Source organism: Apis florea, unplaced genomic scaffold (genome assembly GCF_048593485.1).
Source record: "Apis florea isolate Af1SG1 unplaced genomic scaffold, ASM4859348v1 contig_3813_pilon, whole genome shotgun sequence".
In the NCBI taxonomy this organism is placed as follows: Eukaryota; Metazoa; Arthropoda; class Insecta; order Hymenoptera; family Apidae; genus Apis; species Apis florea.
Genome location: NW_028256869.1, coordinates 916039 through 935345, shown reverse-complemented (window position 1 = coordinate 935345; position 19307 = coordinate 916039). Strand labels below are relative to the sequence as shown.

At 24.2% G+C, this 19307-nt stretch overlaps 6 protein-coding genes across 9 annotated transcripts in view; 4 read left to right on the top strand and 2 right to left on the bottom strand.

Moving 5' to 3' along the window:
* Positions 1–778: 778 nt before the first annotated feature.
* On the bottom strand, positions 779–9585 carry IntS6 (integrator complex subunit 6). The gene is made up of 9 exons (XM_086917149.1): positions 8163–9585; positions 7927–8004; positions 6368–6607; positions 6096–6276; positions 5286–6010; positions 4930–5205; positions 4523–4856; positions 3647–4387; positions 779–3537 (listed from the first exon to the last, which is right to left on the bottom strand). Exons 1-9 carry the CDS (start codon positions 8277–8279, stop codon positions 3329–3331), a joined length of 2901 nt encoding a protein of 966 aa, XP_086773275.1. The 5' UTR covers positions 8280–9585; the 3' UTR covers positions 779–3328.
* On the top strand, positions 9190–12410 carry LOC100872031 (deoxyribodipyrimidine photo-lyase). 2 transcript variants are annotated; one of them, XM_012493413.3, is made up of 7 exons: positions 9190–10117; positions 10200–10326; positions 10389–10538; positions 10638–10717; positions 10800–11350; positions 11416–11657; positions 11758–12410. In XM_012493413.3, exons 1-7 carry the CDS (start codon positions 10043–10045, stop codon positions 11916–11918), a joined length of 1386 nt encoding a protein of 461 aa, XP_012348867.1. In that variant the 5' UTR covers positions 9190–10042; the 3' UTR covers positions 11919–12410. The 2 variants fall into 2 exon arrangements, with proteins under 2 accessions (XP_012348867.1, XP_012348866.1); XM_012493412.3 differs by having other exon boundaries at positions 10389–10717.
* LOC100867545 (uncharacterized) overlaps positions 11924–19307 on the bottom strand; it is a 31787-nt gene continuing 24403 nt past the window's right edge. For both annotated transcript variants that reach the window (XM_086917166.1, XM_086917167.1), the window contains 3 exons: positions 18908–19107; positions 12346–12590; positions 11924–12269 (listed from right to left, as the gene is read on the bottom strand). In XM_086917166.1, coding sequence (XP_086773292.1) covers positions 11964–12269; positions 12346–12590; positions 18908–19107 — 751 coding nt within the window. In that variant the 3' untranslated portion in view covers positions 11924–11963. The remainder of the gene's footprint in view (positions 12270–12345; positions 12591–18907; positions 19108–19307) is intronic.
* kune (claudin) lies at positions 12903–14367 on the top strand. The gene is made up of 2 exons (XM_003698457.4): positions 12903–13221; positions 13343–14367. Exons 1-2 carry the CDS (start codon positions 13086–13088, stop codon positions 13843–13845), a joined length of 639 nt encoding a protein of 212 aa, XP_003698505.1. The 5' UTR covers positions 12903–13085; the 3' UTR covers positions 13846–14367.
* Positions 14595–17117, top strand: sinu (claudin family member sinuous). Its single transcript, XM_003698458.3, has 2 exons — positions 14595–16028; positions 16125–17117. The coding sequence occupies exons 1-2, from the start codon at positions 15752–15754 to the stop codon at positions 16511–16513; spliced, it is 666 nt and encodes a 221-aa protein (XP_003698506.1). The 5' UTR covers positions 14595–15751; the 3' UTR covers positions 16514–17117.
* Positions 17117–19171, top strand: pck (Claudin superfamily protein pickel). Of its 2 annotated transcripts, XR_015295072.1 has the most exons (6): positions 17226–17425; positions 17503–17569; positions 17719–18056; positions 18157–18596; positions 18743–18937; positions 19026–19171. XR_015295072.1 is itself a non-coding variant. In XM_003698455.4 (4 exons), exons 1-4 carry the CDS (start codon positions 17389–17391, stop codon positions 18417–18419), a joined length of 705 nt encoding a protein of 234 aa, XP_003698503.2. In that variant the 5' UTR covers positions 17117–17388; the 3' UTR covers positions 18420–18698. The 2 variants fall into 2 exon arrangements, 1 of the variants encoding a protein (XP_003698503.2); XM_003698455.4 differs by lacking the exons at positions 18743–18937; positions 19026–19171 and having other exon boundaries at positions 17117–17425; positions 18157–18698.

The following is a 19307-nucleotide window of genomic DNA, read 5'->3' as shown; positions in this document are numbered from 1 at the left end:
ATACGAAAAGAACTTATGTAATTATTCAATATATAAAATAAGATTGTGTATAAAAATTGTTTAATTAATAATTATTTAAGATAAAATTTAATTAAATGATTTTTATAAAAAGTCATCTATATATTATTGTGATGTATAAACTATTAGTTTTTATATTTTTTTTATATAAATTATTTTTATTTATCATTTTAAACTAAAATGAAAATTAAATTTATAATATTATTGATAATTATAATTTATTATTTATATAATATGAATAGATAAATATATATAAACACAACCTATATATTCTATAATTTTTTTTATATCTTTTACTTAAAAATAAATTTTATATGTAAATAAATAATTTTTATAATATATTTAATTTATCATTATCATATTTAATTTAGATAAAAGTAACAGACCATAATATGTTTTAATTTTTTCGATTTATTTTTTTAAACTTCATATTTTTTATCTTTAAATATAAACGTAAAAATGAAACAATTATTTCAATATATTTTGTTAATAATAATCATTCATATATACTTATTTACAATAGTATTGTACAATATGAATATATTAATATGTTAGATACAATGAAAAGATAAATAATTAAGTATATTTTGAAAGATGCAATAAAAATATATATATATATAATTAATATATAATTAATATTATATAAATATAAAATATTACAATATGAGTTAAACTTAGAGGTAAATTGAAGATATGTATTGAAAAAAAATTATCATCTTAATTTAATGGACTGTAGGGCATAAAAAATTATGAACACTAATATTTTTCTAGTCTTTTCTTTCAAAGTATATAATTTAGTCTTTTTTTTAATGTGCAAAAGTATTAAATTTATAATTTTATATTTTTTCACAAATTCATTTTTTGTGAAAAAAATTACAAACAAATACTTGTTTATAAACTTACAAGATGCATTATCTTAATCAAAATAGTACACAGTATTTTTTTACAGTTTTGACATTTATAATTATCTTCAACTAATCTGTTTCAATAAATATTGATACATTAAAAAATTACAATTTTTTAAACAAAAATTTCATAATTATATTATTTATTCTATTATAGTTTTTCTTATCAACTACTAATTCATTATAGAATCGCACTTTGTGTTATATTCATTCAACTTTCTTATTAATTTCTCTTTGGAGCTAATAAGCGTGTAGCATCATTGTCTTCAAGACTCAGCTAAGCTCCATTATTATAAAATAATTTATTAAACATTTAACGGTTTTAATTAATAAATACTATTTGAAATACAATTTCACTACTAAATTTACAAAGAGCAGAATATAGATATTTAGTGTCCCTGTAAAAAATTTCAGGTTGATTATCTTACTTAAAAAATATTATTTAAATATAAAAGGGCAATAATTATAATCTTTATATCAAAATGTATTTGGAAAATAAAAAAACAAACCCTTTTATATTTAAATTTGATTAATTCATTTAGTGATATAGATGATATGTTATAATATATTAATATATCTCATAAAAATTCTTTCTATTTTCATATAAATAATGGCGATGATTAAAAAGTAGTTGAAATTGCTTTATATATTTTTAGTATACATACAATATTCATGATTTAATTAATTCATCAATAGGTAAGATAATCTTCCTGATTATTTAATTTAGGACAATCTAATTAATATTTGGTCAAATCACTATTATTCCTTATAAATAGCAACAAGTGATTTTGACATTAATTATTTATATAAATTATTGTTATTATAATTTTTTAACTCACTTCTATTCAATATAAAAGAACTATAAAATATAATAATAAAGTTTATTTATGCTACTTTAAATGTGATTTTTCTTATTCTTCTTTTTAATTTTTTTTAATGCACTGTTTATATTTTATAATTACTGAAACAAAATTATTGAAGTGAGTTAAAAATAAATACATTTTTTTTATGCTAATTTTCAATAGCATTAGGCACTGTCAACCCTTCACTGAAAATGTTTTAGTAAATTCCATTCTTAATAAAATTAGAAAATCCAATTCTCTTGTGATAATTTTCACTCACAAACAACATGCATTCAATATAAAAAAAAAGTATTTATCATGATGAAACAATTTCTATTTTTATATTTTAATTTAACAAATTACATGATAAAATAGTATATTTTTTCTACTTACAAAATTTGAATGTTTACAACCTCTTTTTAAACAGAAGATATGTATTAAATTTTTAAATTTATTTTTTCATTTTATAAAAAACAGATTCAAAGTTTAATTTTTATAATATTAACAACATTCATAACTAAACTTACAAATCATGTTGTATTTTAATGAATTTACTTTTTATCTACATTTATATGCTAGATCACAATACTGTACACTAAAATTTAAAAAAAAAAAAAGAAAAACATAATTAAAGAAAACATTTGTTTTAATTTATTAAAAAACTTAGTAGAGTTGGCAGAATTATGTTATTCGATTGTTAAAAGTTGTACTTTTTCAGGATGCTATATTTACATCAATTTATTTAAAAAGTAGCAGAATTTAGAAATTGAGCTATATATATGTATATATATATATATATATATATAGCAATTGTGTATATATATGTGTGTGTGTATGTATATATATATACACACACACATACATCATATATACACACAATTGCTAATTATTATTTCCAAGAATATCTCAAATGCCTGCATTTGAGACTGAAGATTTATATAAGTTGCATTTTTTTATGGAAAAAAGATATAATAGAATTTTCTATAAATAATATATTTTTCTATAATCAAATATCAAAACCAAGAATTAAAAAATTATCATACCTTATATTATACATTGGCAATTATTTTATAATCAATTTATATTAAAGATATTAAATAATTAAATAGAAGAATATTAAATATAAAATTATGAGTATTCATTAAACGAATATAAGAGATTTTTTATATTGCAAGATATGAACCATAAAAATCATATGTTTATAAATTTATTAGATTTTTGCTGAGAAAATTTTATTGTCGCAACACACATTTTCTAATTTTTCACAAAAAATGAAACATATTTCTACCAACTGTACAGTAACAAAACGAGAAAAAACGAGAAAAAAGGAGTATGAAAATCATATCTCCTTGGTTGACAGAATGCTATTTTGTTTCATTAGATTTAACAATTATTATCACTTCGCGCCTTGGCAACATACATTCTTAAATACTAATACGTTCATCGCTTTATAGATGTACGACTTGCTTTTATTGGGGTATCTTATATCCCTTATACTTTCTGTATCATTCAATGAATTCTTATTTTTGTTATCAAAATAATGCCCGATTAAGCAATGAATTCTTAACTTATTTTTGTGGCACCATTGTGATTCACTTTATGATTTACAGTCCAGTTATCTTCTTGTACAGTTTTCAAATATTCTTCTAGTAATGATGCCAAATTACGCCTTTTAAATCGTAATGATTCTTTTACAATATCTCGTAAAAATGCAAGTCGTATATCTAGAGTTCCTTGAATTTGATGTAAATGTGAAAATAGTGTTGCATAATCTGAAACAAAATTATAATTATTGATATTGATTGTTTTATATAAATTTTTTTTTTTATAGTCTATAGATATATATTTAAAAAAGTAACGAAAATATTCATTTCAACTTACTTGTACCTCTTCTTCGTACTTCTTTGTATACAAGTTCTCGAACAGATAAATTATGCCTTCTAATATCTTCCAATTCTTTTTTTGTTAAAACTTTATCTTTTTCTATTTTTTCGTGTTTTTCTTCAACATGATTAGACAATCGTTCATCAACCAAATTTTCAACTTTCACACTATTTTCAACACAATCATTAGGAGGTAGTTTGTTACACTCATTCTTAACACTTTCTGGCTTTTCAGTTTTCACTTCGCTTTTAGATGTATCAATATTATTAACTATCGGTGTTAAAGTTGGAGGTACATCCATGTGATTATTAGTATGTTCTACTGGAATTGGTTCAAAAACTGGTATCGTTGGCATTTCTGCAAGGCCATTTACTAATTTTTCTGGCGAATTTACATATGACATATTTGATACAGTAGATGTAGAGTTCAATGGATTCGATGAAACTGAATTTGAGTCGGCAGTCGGAGTTACTTGATTTTTCGTATCATCAACCCATGGTATCGGCGAACTTGGTGGAGTATTTATAGGTGTGTACGACGGCCTCCGTATTATTACATCTTTAGGAATTGGACCTGGTTTACGTTTATTTGGTGGTGGTTTTGAAGTTAGCGATCCTCCTCCATCTGATGTAGGTAAAGTTCGTTTAAGACCACCTTTAGAAGTTGAAGATGTTGCTCCAACCATATCTATATCTGCTTCGTCTACCATCATCCTTTTATCTATTTTAAATGGATTACCTGAAATTTAATCATAAAAGATTAGATACTCCTTTAATAAATTTATAATATTATAATATTATAAAATTTATAATAATAATATATATATTATATTTTTTTAAATCAAAACAATTAATTAATCTCTTAAATAATTACCAAACATATGTTGTCTAACTGGAGCACTTTCTATTTCTCTTAATGGTGGAGTCATACGTTTCAAATATTCTTGATAATTTCCCATTTGTGCCAAGGGCATTGAATGAACATAATCATCATCAAGTAACTTTGTGTGTAATAATCCAGGTTGTAGAAAATTAGCACGCATTCTAACAACTTGATCTAACAGAGATTTTCGTGGAACATCGAATGCATTCCTATAGCTATGCGCTCCACGTTGTTGGTTTCTAACTAATCCAACTACAAAACCACCAAACTCATTTAATTGATCCCTCAATCCTGTAAATTTGTCTTGTAATAATGGATGTGATACCTGTTAAATCGGAAAATAAAATCAATTATATATTTTTATGAATGATAATTTTGAGATGATGGAAAATATTTACCAAATCTTTTTTTAATGGAGTTCTAGGAGTAACTCTTACTCCCTCTGTTACTGTTGTTGTACTACCATTTACTAAATTTTTTGTCATATTGGCAGTAGCAAGTTGTTTGGAAAGAACTTCATTACAAAGTCTATCAAATTCAATTTTAGCTTGATTTTTTAGCCGTTTTAAATAATTTAAGACACTGTACGATAACGAATTATCCATATTATCGGGTATTAATGTTTGTGCTAATGGCGCAGGTGCACCCATTCTAGTTAAAGCTCTCCTAAGAGACTACAAATTAAAAATGCATAGAATTATTCAAATTTATTAATAACAGAATTAAATATTTTGATAATAAATTAAGAACTTACTGCTGCATAATAAGTAGGCATTGTTCTCATATAATTCTGAAATTGTGTTCGCCATTCATTTGTTGGTTTCAATCTATGTACTTTAAACAATTCTTCCAATAAAGGTAAAAGTACTGGATAGTTATAAGGCATAACAAATAAATTTACGCACGTTAAATTAGTGCTTGCTTTTAAGTATCCAAATGGATGACCAACATCACTTGATTTATAAGAATTAGCCACAAAAACTTGCCAACAAATTGTTGGTTGCTTTCTGGCCAATATATATTGTGTCAATGGACTTGGTTCTAATTCATATTTATCAAATGGAAGATTTTCTATTACCATAGGCTCTTGACTGGTACAAGTAAATTTTACATTTGGATGCGCTGATCTAGGTGGCAAAGAACTAGCGCTCAAATCAGGCCAAAAACTTTCAGGAATCGGCCAAAATCCAACTGCAAAACCTTTCTGAGCAGATCGTGGAACATAAATCAGTCTTCTGCAAGAATGCCATGCAGTATTTCCTGGTACTGTTGGATTAGGAGGATACGTTCGAGTTCCGTTCGTTGCAGTATTTTCATCTTCATTTTCATCATCATCTGCATGTTGCGTTTCGTTATTTAATGGCGGAGGATCTGGACCAATTTTTTCAAAATTTATCACTACACCAGACTGAACTTTTTGTACCAAAGAGTCTATACATTGCATCATCATTCTAAAAGATGTTATACAATATGAACGACCTACAATAAATAATAAATTTTTTATATCAATATATTTTTATAAACAAAATAGAATAAATTATATAATGAAAATACTTATTTCTACCTCCAGTAACTTCACACATGGCATCTATTGGAGATGAATCACTTGCCACTAATCCTGTATCTCTCTCAACAGCTGGAGTTCCGGATAAGCGAAGTACCAAAGAAAATAATCTTTGATCCCATCTAAATGGTTCTTTTGTAAGCTCAGATCCAGGTATAGGAGAATGCATTGGCAATGTAAACTACAACAATAATTTCCATAATTATTTAACCATTTTTTTCACCAAAAAATTAAAAGATTACTTTTATTTTATAATTAGTTATAAAAGTTACATCTTGATTAACTCCACTATTAGTTGTATATTTTCCTCCATCTGTAATCACAACAATTACTGAAGGTTCTAAATAAAAAGGACATCTCCCCTGTCCATATGTGTCTATTCCAGTTTGCATTCGATTTATATTCAAAACATCCAAAGCATGTTTTAAAGCAGCACCTAATGTTGTCAGTCCAACACATTGTAAATTTTTAAGCTCATTCATAAAAGTAGCTAAATTTTCTTTCCATCCAGCCTAGAAAGATAAAAATATTTTAATTATTTAAAAGTAAGAATAAATTTTATTATTTATTTTTTATTTAGAAAATTAATACTAATTAGTTAAGTATATTTGTTTTTCAATGTAAACAATGATTAAAAATTATAAAAAAAAAGATAATATTTTATTGAGACATTATCCATATTAACAAAATTTTAACTTTTGCAAATTTTTTTTTTTTATAAAATCAAATTTATTATTTATAAAATCAAAATAATAATAAAATTAACAAGAAAAAAATCAAGAAAAATGCAAAATTATAATTTGTTACAATTTAAGTTTTGTCACTGAAATTATGCAATAATGGAAAAAAAGATACTGTAATAATAAAATTCTTTATATGATATTATATATTTAGATAATAAAGAATATAATAAAGAATATAATTATAATTATAATACTTGGTTATTTTATTAATAATTTCCTTCATTTTTTATTATATCAAAAATAAATTATATTATAATTAAATATTAAATTATATTAATTTTTAATTCATTATAATTCTTTATTATTTCAAAATGCATTGTCATATGAAAAATTTGTTTAATTTCTTTACCATTATTAAATTGCAACAATATCTTAATCCTTATAATAATTTTCAATTGTGGATTATCCTTAATTCATCATCATATTCAATTTTGAAAAAAAAAATGTCTCTTTCAATTTATAAATACAGTTAACATAATATAAAATTAAATAACATGTAATTAAATCAAAATATTATTGAAAAAAAAAATTAACGAAGGAATTTATTTTAGAATAAAAATAACAAAGAATAGTATAATATATTTTTAAATTTATAAAATTTAAAAATAAAAGCAGATAAATTTATCTTATTAAAGAAATTGTATATTCTAATTTCATAAATTTGGCGCGCACAAAACCATCAGAACCTCGTGGGTAGGTCTCCCCACCTACGTATTGCTACCCACAATGCTACTCTTCCGTAACCGAGGACGGAAGATACGGCAAGTGCACGCTGCACTTTGCTGCCTTTTTATTGAGTATCAATTATTCAATCGAAATAAGCCAATAACACAGCAATTTTGTATAAATAATGGTAACATAAGACAATGAATTATGAATGCAATTAAAAAATGAAAAGATATTTAAGAAAAAATATAGCATTAAAGAAGACTTATACATGAGATTCTATACATAATAACTAGCATATAATAAATATGTGCATGTGAGAGACATAAAGATCTTAGGAACGAGAGAAAGAGAAAAGGACAAAAGGATAAATGCAAAAGATGCGAATGTATAAAAGCAAGTGAAATATAAAGAAAACATACCTTAATATTCTGAGGCGGATCTTCGAAGGTCAGAAGCATATAACGATCTCCACGACTCTCTGGTGATCTTTGTCTTACCTACAAAAAAGAGAAAGATTAAATAATTAAGAAATGAATTAAAGAGATAAAATAAAATATGTTTTACATGTTGCTCTCTTTAGTAATGATACAAACTAACGATTAGCTTGTAACCACAATTGAATTTCCCGGTCAGGAAAGCTGTTTGACTAGCGTACCTTCACGAAAGTCTCCACGGCGCTCTTGGCTACATCTAAAAGCGTGGGTCGCCCGCCCAAATATGCCCTCTGATTCATGGAGGCCGACGTGTCGATCAAAAAGACTATTATGGTCATCTTCGCGAGTCGAACCCGCTCGTTCTCGAGGTCGTAACTGCGGCCCGAGACCTCCCGTAGTCAGAACTAGCTAGCTAAGAGCTCTACGACGGCGTGGCGCATAGCTGCTTCGACCATTGAACGCTCCCGAATACGCTCTCCGAAAAACTTCTTTTATCGTAACGGCGCCCGCTTCGCTCTTACTCTCTTTCGATCTCTCTCTTTCTTTTCTTTCTACCTCTTTTTTCCTCTTCCTATATATGTATATGTATAGATATATGATATATATAGATATAATATATATATATATTATGTGTATACGTATGTGTATGTATATATGTATTAATATATATACATATATATGTTTTTTCTCTTTTTCTACACCGAACTGAATCTACTGCTACGTCGCGCGCTTCTGGTGCCTGGTGGACAGCGGCAGAGGATAGTAAGTATCTGAAACGCAGACACAAGAACGCGAGACGTGAATCGGACAAGTCCGTCTGCCAGTCTGTCCGCTTGTTCTCGTTCGTTCCGTCCCTCTCTTCTTTTCCTATTCTCACCCTTTCTTTATCTTTCTCTTCTTTTCTTTGTCTTTCTTTCCTTGCTTGGTATCCTTTATCTTCTCACGAAAAGTTTCTATCGGTTTCAATCCTTCATCTTTTTCTTACACCGGTATATACATTTGTCCTTTTTTACCTATCGTTCTTTCTTACTCTTTCAATTTAATGAGAACAAACTTAACCTTCTCTCTCGACGTTTCATTCGTCTCTGTTGACGGTAGTTTCATCCTGCTCGTGGTTACATTGCGTCGTGAACCACGTGATCTTATAGAGTTTCTTTCTATTGGTCAATCCCTCTCTACCTAGTTTTCGTTTCTGCTGCTGAAATGCATCGCGTTCTACGTTGTGTGCGTGCATGTCGAGATGCTGTTTACTTCTGTGAATTGTCGGTTTCTATACATTTTATATATTCACGATCTTCATAACGAAGTAAAGCTAGGTTTAACTTTAATTTGTCAGTGGATAGATATGTGTATACAAGAAAGAAGATAATGTTACAATTAATAAATAACCTATTTACTTTATTTCATTAGCAAGATTTTACGCTATTTTGAATATATATTTCTTATTTTGTTTTAATTGATGTACGTAATATCTATAAATATTGTATATTGTAATAAATTTTATTTTAATTATATCAAATAAATTAATGTATGGTATGTTTATATGACATAGAAAAGATATGAGCAAATAGTTATATATGGTTATTTGATGATACATAAAAAATGTATTATATATTATAAAGAAAATAAATTATGAATTATATATATATATATTGAAAAATTTTTCATTTATTTGCATTTTCTTGTTGCATTTTAATATTTTAATGTTATATATAATTTGCATTTTGATAATTTTATGTAATTTATATTTTAATGTTTAATAAGCATCATATAATAATGTGAATTACAATTTTTAATCTTAATTTGCATTTCGTTATATATATATATATATATATATATATATATATATATAAATTTAATGAACATAATTTATCTGATTTAAGGAAATAACCAATCAGAAATCTTAATATAGTAATAGTGATATGGCGGGTTTTTAATACTAAATCAATGTATATATCGAATGTGCACGAATATATAATGTGAGAAATTTGTGTTGCGTAGTATGAATTAATAATTATTAAGTTTGAAAATCATTATAAGAAATTTACAAAAAAAAGTTATTGTTTAATATTATATAATATAAATAAAGTTTTATGAAAATATGGAAGAATCGAATCCATTTAAACGTAGGAAAGTTCTTGATCTTTTAAAAAAATTTGAAGATAATAGAAAAAATGTAAATTTTACTATATATTATTATTCTTTTTAATTAATTACATATTTCTTTAAACATTTTATCATTTTTTAATGTATTTTAGACATCTGAATCTATCATGACATTTAAGTTTAATAAAAAACGTATTAAACGTTTAAGTAATTTAAATGATATCAAGGAAAATTGCAATGGTATTTTGTATTGGATGTTTCGCGATATTAGGATACAAGGTAATTATATGCTATATATTAATAGTATTTTCAGTATTAAAAAGAATTCTAAATATTTTTAGATAATTGGGCATTACTTTTTGCACAAAAAGCAGCTTTAAAAAATAATGTACCACTTCATATATGTTTTTGCATAATGTCAAACTTTCTTAATGCTTCTATAAGATATTATAAATTTCTTCTGAAGGGATTAGAAGAAATCGAAACAGAATGTAAAAAATTAAATATAAATTTTCATCTTTTACATGGTGAACCAAATATAAGTATTCTTAAATTTATAAAAATGTATAATATGGGAGCTATTATTACAGATTTTTATCCATTAAAATTACCTATGTTATGGATTGATAATGTGAAAAAAAATCTTCCTGAAGATGTTCCTATTTGTCAAGTAAATATTATTCTAATTAATTATAATTATAATTGTATAATTAATAGTAAATAATATATTAATATATCTATATCTTTTAAAGGTAGATGCTCATAATATTGTGCCTTGTTGGTATGCATCATCAAAACAAGAATTTGCTGCTAAAACAATTAGAAATAAAATAAATACAAAATTAGAGGAATTTTTAACAGAATTTCCACCTGTTATAAAACATCCATATACAACAAAAGAAAAATTTGAAAAAAACAATTGGAAAATAGCTTTACAAAATGTAGAAGTAGATAAGTCAGTAAAAGAAATTACATGGGCTAAGCCAGGATATAGAAATGGTATTAAGGAACTTGAAAATTTTTTACAGAATCGTTTAAAAAAATATGGAGATGAACGTAATAATCCTTTATCAAATGCCATCAGCAATTTATCACCCTGGTTTCATTTTGGCATGATTTCAGTACAACGTTGTATTTTAGAAATAAAAGAATATAAAAAATTATATAAAAAGTCAGTTGAATCCTTTATGGAAGAAGCTATTATTAGAAAAGAACTTAGTGATAATTTTTGCTTTTATAATGAAAAATATGATCTGATTGAAGGTGCCTATCCTTGGGCTATAGAAACATTAAATAAACATCGGTAATTTATTTTATTTATTATAAATTATATTATACATATTGCTATTAAGATTTTATTATATATAGGAAGGATAAAAGAAAATATATATATTTTTTAAATCATTTGGAAAATTCAGAAACTCATGATGATTTATGGAATGCATGTCAAAATCAAATGGTAACAATAGGAAAGATGCATGGATTCTTAAGAATGTATTGGGCAAAGAAAATATTAGAATGGACTGAAACTCCTGAAATTGCTTTAGAATGGGCCAATTATTTAAATAATAAATATAGTATAGATGGTTGTGATCCTAATGGTTATGTAGGTTAGTTTTATATTTATTATATTTTATATTAGTTTTTATATTTTATTTACATGAAGATTGTTTTAATACATAAAAAAATATGTTTTATTTGTTTTTTTAGGTTGTATGTGGTCTATCTGTGGTGTCCATGATCATGGTTGGCCAGAAAGAGATATATTTGGAAAAATTAGATATATGAATTATGAAGGTTGTAAACGAAAATTTAATATTGCTGAATTTGTTATTAAATGGGGCAAAAAGAAAACTAATGAACTTACATAAAAATATAATCATTAATTTTTATATTTATTACAAATTGTCTATTTATTAATATTTTGTATCATTACATAATAATGAAAGTGAAGCAGGAACTGCATCTAATGAAGTTAAGGAAAGTGCTGCAGCCTTTAAAGCTAAAGAAAGACAGCTAATTTCATCTAAATTTTTATGAATTCCATAAATTATTCCAGAAGTAAGACAATCACCACAACCACTTACATTAAACGTTTCATTTGGATCATCAGAAACGTAAGATAAAGGCGGATATAAACGAGAAGTGATGGACATATTATGGATAATTAATTTACCTTCTTTATCATAAAAAGGATCATTTCCCAAAGCTTTACGAACAACCTATAACAAATTATTTTAATTATTAAATTTTATATTTACATTATTCGAAATTTGTTTACAAATTTTAAATATTTACCAAGACTCCATGTGACCCTAATGTACATATAATTACTGGAATAAATTTAGCTACTTGCTCTGCAATTGCTTTTATTTCTTCTAAGTCCATAGTTAATTTATTATCAGGTATTGGTATGCCAAGGTATTTTCCAATGACTAATAACTCATTTCTGTTTGGTGATATAAAATGCAAAACATTTTGCCACTGTAACTTTGCTTCAAATATTTTCATTGCTTTTTTTACATCCGTAGGTTCATACCAAACTAAAAAAATGAATATTTTTAATTTTTGTTGTTTAATTTATAAATAATGTAATAATTAATCAATAATTTATAAATGTATATATATCTCTAAAATTAAATTATACTAATTATTTTGTGCAATATTATATGTATGTTTTATTATGATTTAGAAATAATAAAAACATTTTTTATATGTATATTTTTTATTAGAATAAATATATTATAAAATAAACTGCACAAAATAATTATTAGTATAATTTAATTTTAAAATAATATTTAAATAATGGCGCTAAAATTAAATATATTATCTGCAGCATGGAGCGCTGTTAAAGCATTAAAAATTCTTCATACAAATGGACATCTATTAACCTTTTATTTCATTGAGTATATCTTAGTATATTTATAATAGATACCTAACCATACATTATAAATGAAATAAAAAAATATTTTTATTATTTATAAATATTAAATTAAAAGAACTATTTGTGATATTGTTGAATAAAAAACTAAATAGTAATGGGTAAAACTCGAAACGGAAAAGCAGCTGTTATTTGTACAGCAATTGCATTTTTTTTAATTGTAATTGCATTCACCACACCCAATTGGCTTGAAACAGACGGAAAATTAGAAAATCCAAAGTTTATAAAAATTGGTAATTTAATTAAAAATACTTTCATATTATTTATGTTATTATTATGTTATTTTATATTATTTTATATTATTATATTAAAATATGCTATTTATATTGTCTTATAATATATTTTTTGTTTTAGGTTTATGGCAAGTGTGCTTTAATGGATTTGAACATCCACATCACTTATATGACACTAAATTTTATGGTTGTTGGTGGGTGTTTGAAGAAGAATATTATATAATTCATGATATACTTTTGCCTAATTTTTTTGTTGCAACACAATTCTTTTTCACATTGTGTTTGACTTTATTATTAATAGGAGGTTTTTTAACCATATTATATACATGTTGTTCAAAGCACCATGATAAATATCAGTTACTATTATGGACAATTGGTGGAAACTTGGTATTAGGTGGAATATGTGGTATTATTGCAGTTATAATATTTGGTGCACGAGGTGATGGTAGAGATTGGATGCCTAATTGGGAACATAATGATATTAGCTGGTCTTATGCATTAGCTGTACTTGGTAGCTTTATTTTGGTTATAGCAGGTATATTGTTTTTGATTGAAGGTCGTAGACATAGAAAGAAACAAGAAAGAATATTAAATGAAGAACAAAAAACACATACAACTATTTAAATAATGTCTTTATCAAAAAAGAATGCAAATGAATGATAAATTATTTATGATATTGAAAATCTATATACAGCTCTTTTTTGAGTTGAGATTATTTTATGTATCATTTATACAAACTTTTTGAAGACTTTATATACTTTAATATTTATAGTGATTATTTTTAAAACATTATAAAAAAAAATTTCTTTCAAACTTATAATGATTCTTGAGAAAAGTAAGGAATAATAATATTGAAATAATATTTTATACATTTTATAATATGTTTCATATATAATATATATATATATATTATTGTGCATTTATTATTTTACATATTATTTTATATTATTATATATAATTAATGGTAATGAATCCGTCCATATAAATTAGAGATCTTATGAGAAAGTTAAGACTTTGTAAATATAGTATTAATTGAATTTTAATTGTATGACTTCAATATGAACAAATATTTTACATTGTTGGATTATTTTACATTGAAAATTGTATTGTAAAAGTTAAAAGAAATAAAATAAGTTGTTTAAGAGATTTTTTATTTCTTTTTTTATATTTATCTAATTTTTTTTCTACAAAAACATTTCTTTGTTAGTTTTTTGTAGATATTTAATAAGTAATTGTTTACTATTGAAATTTATAGAGAAAAATAATTATAAAGAATACACACGCTAAGCTTGTGACCCATTTTAATATCGAGACAAATAATTCAACGTGAGTTACGACTAAGATTGCGTGCACGAAGATCGACGTCAGGTGTAAGTTGTTGACCTAGTTTAGTCCCTATTTTCATCAACAATTTCTACAATTTCGCATATATTGATTATATCTGAAAAATGTGTTAATATCAATTTCTTATATATATAGTATATATAGTATAGTATATCATTAGTTTCTTATAATATTAATAGTAATATTTTAGTAAATCATGTAAATTATAATTCAATTAATAAATTAATGCATAATAGAATAAAACGTAATTTTGAAATCTTGATTAAAGATGATAAATATGAATTAAATATATATAAAAACTTATATCAAATTTTCTTGGAATTTTTTTAGTACTTTCAAAATATATACTTGAAAATTATATATACTTATAAAAATTCGAAATATTTATTAAAAATTCGAAAAGGAATTAAATTTAAAACTAATAATTAATACATTAAACAATAGAGAGAATACATATTAGCATTTTTATTTCATTTACAATTTAATAATGAAAAAATAAAAATGAAATATCAATTACGTAATGTTATTACAATAGAAATTTAAAATAAAATCTCTCATGAATAATATATTCCGTTTTATATTCGTTTAATATTCTTAATATTCTTTTAATCATTTTTTAATTACATATTTCATTAATATGAAATTTTTCTAATTTTAAATGTAATTTTATAAAATATATTATTTACTATATATTTACTATATATTTACTATATATATTTTATATATATTAAAATTGTTATATATATTAAATATAAAATTGTTAAAAATTATTTATTATTTTTTTAAAATAATAGTATAATAGTTTAATATTAAATCAATAGTTTATAAATATTAATTTTTAATTTTAATTTTAAAAAATAGTAGGGTAGAAAAGTATATTAGGATTGAAGTTTGTATTTAATAATAAATATCTATTCATCAAATTATTTTACATATCAATAATATTATATTAAATATTTTAACTACAAATTAAGAATTCTTTCTTTATAACTACTATATTATAATTTATACTCGTGGGATAGTCATGATTTTACAAGGTTAGGTTAGATGGAAAGTTACATGGTCACTACTCAACATAGCGTGTTTGGGTGTGGTTAAAACCGTGAGATCTTTAAATCAGTAGATTTGAATTGTTTGTTATTGTCTTACATTGTGATCTTTAGTATTCACAAAACAATTTTTTATCATGAAAAAAAGAAGTTTTTCCGGCAATATTGGTGTCGGTATCTTTATCATTGCTTTTGTGTGTGTTTGCGTTGCATTTAGTACACCAGCATGGTTGGTGAGCGATTATCGTATTACTGGTGCAAAACTTGATAAATTAGGCCTTTGGACTCATTGCTTCAGATCACTTCCAAATCCTCAAGAAATGGACGCACCTAGACGCTTTTTCGTTGGTTGTAGATGGGTTTATGATCCTTTTACTGCAGGATATACTGATATTCTTGGTTTTCTTCTACCTCGTAAGTTTTATCTTTTTATTTTAATTATTTTCACCATATTTAATAAATGAAATAATACATTATTATAATTAATTGTTAATTTTTTCTTTGTTACAGCATTTATGATAGCAACACAGTTTTTCTTTACTTTGTGCTTCCTGTTAAGTCTTATATCATTTCTATTGATATTATTATTCACTTTGTGTTGTGATCCAGAACAAAAATATTATGTACAACTTATTATGATAATTGGATTTCTACTGCTTATTGGTGGTATAAGTGGTGGATTGGCAGTAATTATATTTGCTTGTTTTGGGAATACTGAAGGTTGGATGCCTGGACATGCTAATAATTTTTTTGGTTGGTCTTTTATAATGGCAGTTGTGGGTAGTGTACTGACTATCATAACAGGTGCACTTTTTCTTGTTGAAGCAAATATTCAACGTAAGAAACGAGAATATTTAAAAGAATCTCAAACAAGATTTCAGCTTGAATCTCGTACATGATTTAAAATAAGACTTGCACAATATTTTAATACCAAAATTTTGTAATATTATTCCGTCCATATGTTAGCTAATTGTTAATATTAGATTTTTTATATTATTATTATTATTTTAGTACAAAGTATATTATAATATGATAATATGATTATAATAAGATTTGTATTTTTGTAAGTTTTATACATAGATATTATGTAAAATTATACTAAATAGTATAGAAAAGGAAATTTTTATATATTAATTTTATTGTTTTTTGTTATTTATTAACATTTTTGAAATTTAAATGCATAAAGTAAAATTAAATGGAAATATACTTAATTATTTTATCAAGGAATCTCGATTGTATGCAATAAAAATTTTTTTTTTATTATAAATATAGGAAATTGTTAAACATCGTATAAGATACTTCATAATACAAATATCCACTGCCTATGGTGAATCTATATATAAAAAATTTATAATAATTTATATATATAAAAATATTAACATATCAATATGTAATAATTTAATTATCCGTCCTCGAATGTACATTAAGAAAAAAACTACTTTCAAACACAATATATTTTTTGTAATATATGCATTTTTCAATAAATGAAATTAAATATTCAAAGTAATTATTATTTACACATACAATATAATTTCAGTAATTCGTTTAATAAGGTATTTGTACAAATACCTTTCGTACAAATATATAAATATTTTGAACTTTTGATTATAGATCATGTTAAGATATCGTACATATTGTTGGCAAGACTGAAATGATGAAAGGTGTGGCAAGTTTACGATAAGGACTATTTTTGGATTTTCTAAACAAAAGATTTATTGGCGTATGCCAATAATATACAGTAATATTCAGTAATTAACAACAATAAACAATCGAAATGTCTGTTAATAAACAAGATTATCATCGTGCATCAAGTAAACAAAGTTATTTTTTGTATTGTATTATTTAAAAAAATATTCATAACCTCCATTAATTGGTCATTCTTTTTTAGACGCGGTAGTATTTGGTGGAGTAATTACATATATTGCAGGATTATTGTTGGTTATGGCATTTACTAGGTAATAATTTTAATTTTTGACATTGATTTTTAAAAAAGTAGTATTTTCTAAATATTTTTAAAATTGAATATTTTTTATAATTTATATATATATATATATTTTTTATAATTATTTTATAAATTTTGTTTGATTAATTAATTTAATTTTAGTCCATATTGGATTGAATCTTATGAAGAAACTTTCAGTAATTTTAAACATATGGGACTTTGGGAATATTGTTTTGAACAATTCAGATATCCATATTATCAATTTGATAAACAATTTGATGGTTGTCATCACATATTCTCAGAAGAATATTATGTGATCAGAGAGTGGTTATTACCAGGATGGTTAATGATTGTGCAAACATTTGTCACGCTTGCTTTATTATTTTCATTTTTTGCACAAGTTGTAATTGCATTGACTTTAGTTCGATGGCCTTTGAAATTTGTATTGAATTATGAATGGATTCTTTCAGCTACTGCTTTCTCATGTTGTGCTATAGCAGGTAAATAGAAATTTTACATCAATTATATGATGTAATATATAAAATTTAAATTTATTATACAATATAAAATTTATTTATTCAATTGGTTTTTAAATTTCAGGTACCGTATTATTTTTAGCAGTATCAATATTTGGTGGGCAATGTTGGCGCAGAGACTGGTTAATGTATCCAAATTTTAATCATTTATCATGGTCATATGGTTTAGCAGTTATTTCATTCATGTTTCATTGGTTAGCTGCATTTTTTTTGTATTTAGACGCAAAGGCCGGATATAGATTGCGCAAACAATCTAGTAATTTAGTGATGCAAATGCAGCCCAATTTACAAAGTCATCAAGGATTGGCAAGAGGAGGATATATATAATCTATTGTTACATTAAAAAAGGATTTAGTCACAGAACAATTTTTAACTATTTTTAATAATATCAATAACAAATTGATATTTATAGTTATATCTTTATTATGTGACATCATCTTATACTTGAGATCTGCCTAATTTTAGAAATTAATTCCGTCCATTTTTTATAGTATTTTTATGAATGTATGTATTGAATATGTATATAAATTAAGAAAATTTCATATATTACAATAGCCTAATAATCTTTATAATTTATTGAAATTAAAATATTACATATCCTTGTAATTATTTTTTTATTTTTATTAATTATTATATATAATTTTATACAGAAAATATGTTTAAAATACATATAAAAATATGTTTGATATAAAAATATAAAGATATTCATTATATCAAATTTTATCGTATGTTTTGAAATTATAATCTATACCATACGAGAAATATTTTAATAAACAGATATATAGAGAAGAAAAACTTATACAAATATGACTTACCTGGAATTTTCGAATATGTTGCAAGCTCTAGTAAGTATTGAATCGTATCTAAAGGTAGATTGCCATCAAGTATAATGAAGCTTGAGTTCTCCACATATGATTGATATTTCTTCACTAGATTCGGGCTGATACTCGTAAACACTTCCATTTCACCGATTCCGAAACGACATTCACCTTTATAATCGATAATTGTGGTACATCTTGAATCATTAAGTACAAAAATATATATAAAAAAAATAAATAAAAATTATATATAAAAATAAATATTATCTTTATATATATATATATATATATATATATATATATGTCAAAATGTTTTTTTAATGTATGAAAGAATGTATGTATAAAAAAAGCAAAAGAATGGCTAATGGAAATCGCAGACAAGTTGTTTCGAATGGTA

What these genes read in the sequence shown, in the direction of transcription:
- pck (XM_003698455.4), top strand. Translation starts at nt 17,389, where the DNA reads ATGTCTGTTAATAAACAAGATTATCATCGTGCATCAA. An exon ending in TTGGTTATGGCATTTACTAG is followed by an intron (nt 17,570 to 17,718) that starts GTAATAATTTTA and finishes ATTTAATTTTAG; the next exon opens with TCCATATTGGATTGAATCTT. An exon ending in CTCATGTTGTGCTATAGCAG is followed by an intron (nt 18,057 to 18,156) that starts GTAAATAGAAAT and finishes TTTAAATTTCAG; the next exon opens with GTACCGTATTATTTTTAGCA.
- IntS6 (XM_086917149.1), bottom strand. Translation starts at nt 8,279, where the DNA reads ATGACCATAATAGTCTTTTTGATCGACACGTCGGCCTCCATGAATCAG. An exon ending in TGCCTACTTATTATGCAGCA is followed by an intron (nt 5,206 to 5,285) that starts GTAAGTTCTTAA and finishes TTTAATTTGTAG; the next exon opens with TCTCTTAGGAGAGCTTTAAC. An exon ending in AGTACGAAGAAGAGGTACAA is followed by an intron (nt 3,538 to 3,646) that starts GTAAGTTGAAAT and finishes ATTTTGTTTCAG; the next exon opens with ATTATGCAACACTATTTTCA.
- sinu (XM_003698458.3), top strand. Translation starts at nt 15,752, where the DNA reads ATGAAAAAAAGAAGTTTTTCCGGCAATATTGGTGTCGGTATCTTTATC. An exon ending in TCTTGGTTTTCTTCTACCTC is followed by an intron (nt 16,029 to 16,124) that starts GTAAGTTTTATC and finishes TCTTTGTTACAG; the next exon opens with CATTTATGATAGCAACACAG.
- kune (XM_003698457.4), top strand. Translation starts at nt 13,086, where the DNA reads ATGGGTAAAACTCGAAACGGAAAAGCAGCTGTTATTTGTACAGCAATT. An exon ending in TCCAAAGTTTATAAAAATTG is followed by an intron (nt 13,222 to 13,342) that starts GTAATTTAATTA and finishes TTTTTGTTTTAG; the next exon opens with GTTTATGGCAAGTGTGCTTT.
- LOC100872031 (XM_012493412.3), top strand. Translation starts at nt 10,043, where the DNA reads ATGGAAGAATCGAATCCATTTAAACGTAGGAAAGTTCTTGATCTTTTA. An exon ending in AAGATGTTCCTATTTGTCAA is followed by an intron (nt 10,718 to 10,799) that starts GTAAATATTATT and finishes TATCTTTTAAAG; the next exon opens with GTAGATGCTCATAATATTGT. An exon ending in GAAACATTAAATAAACATCG is followed by an intron (nt 11,351 to 11,415) that starts GTAATTTATTTT and finishes TATTATATATAG; the next exon opens with GAAGGATAAAAGAAAATATA.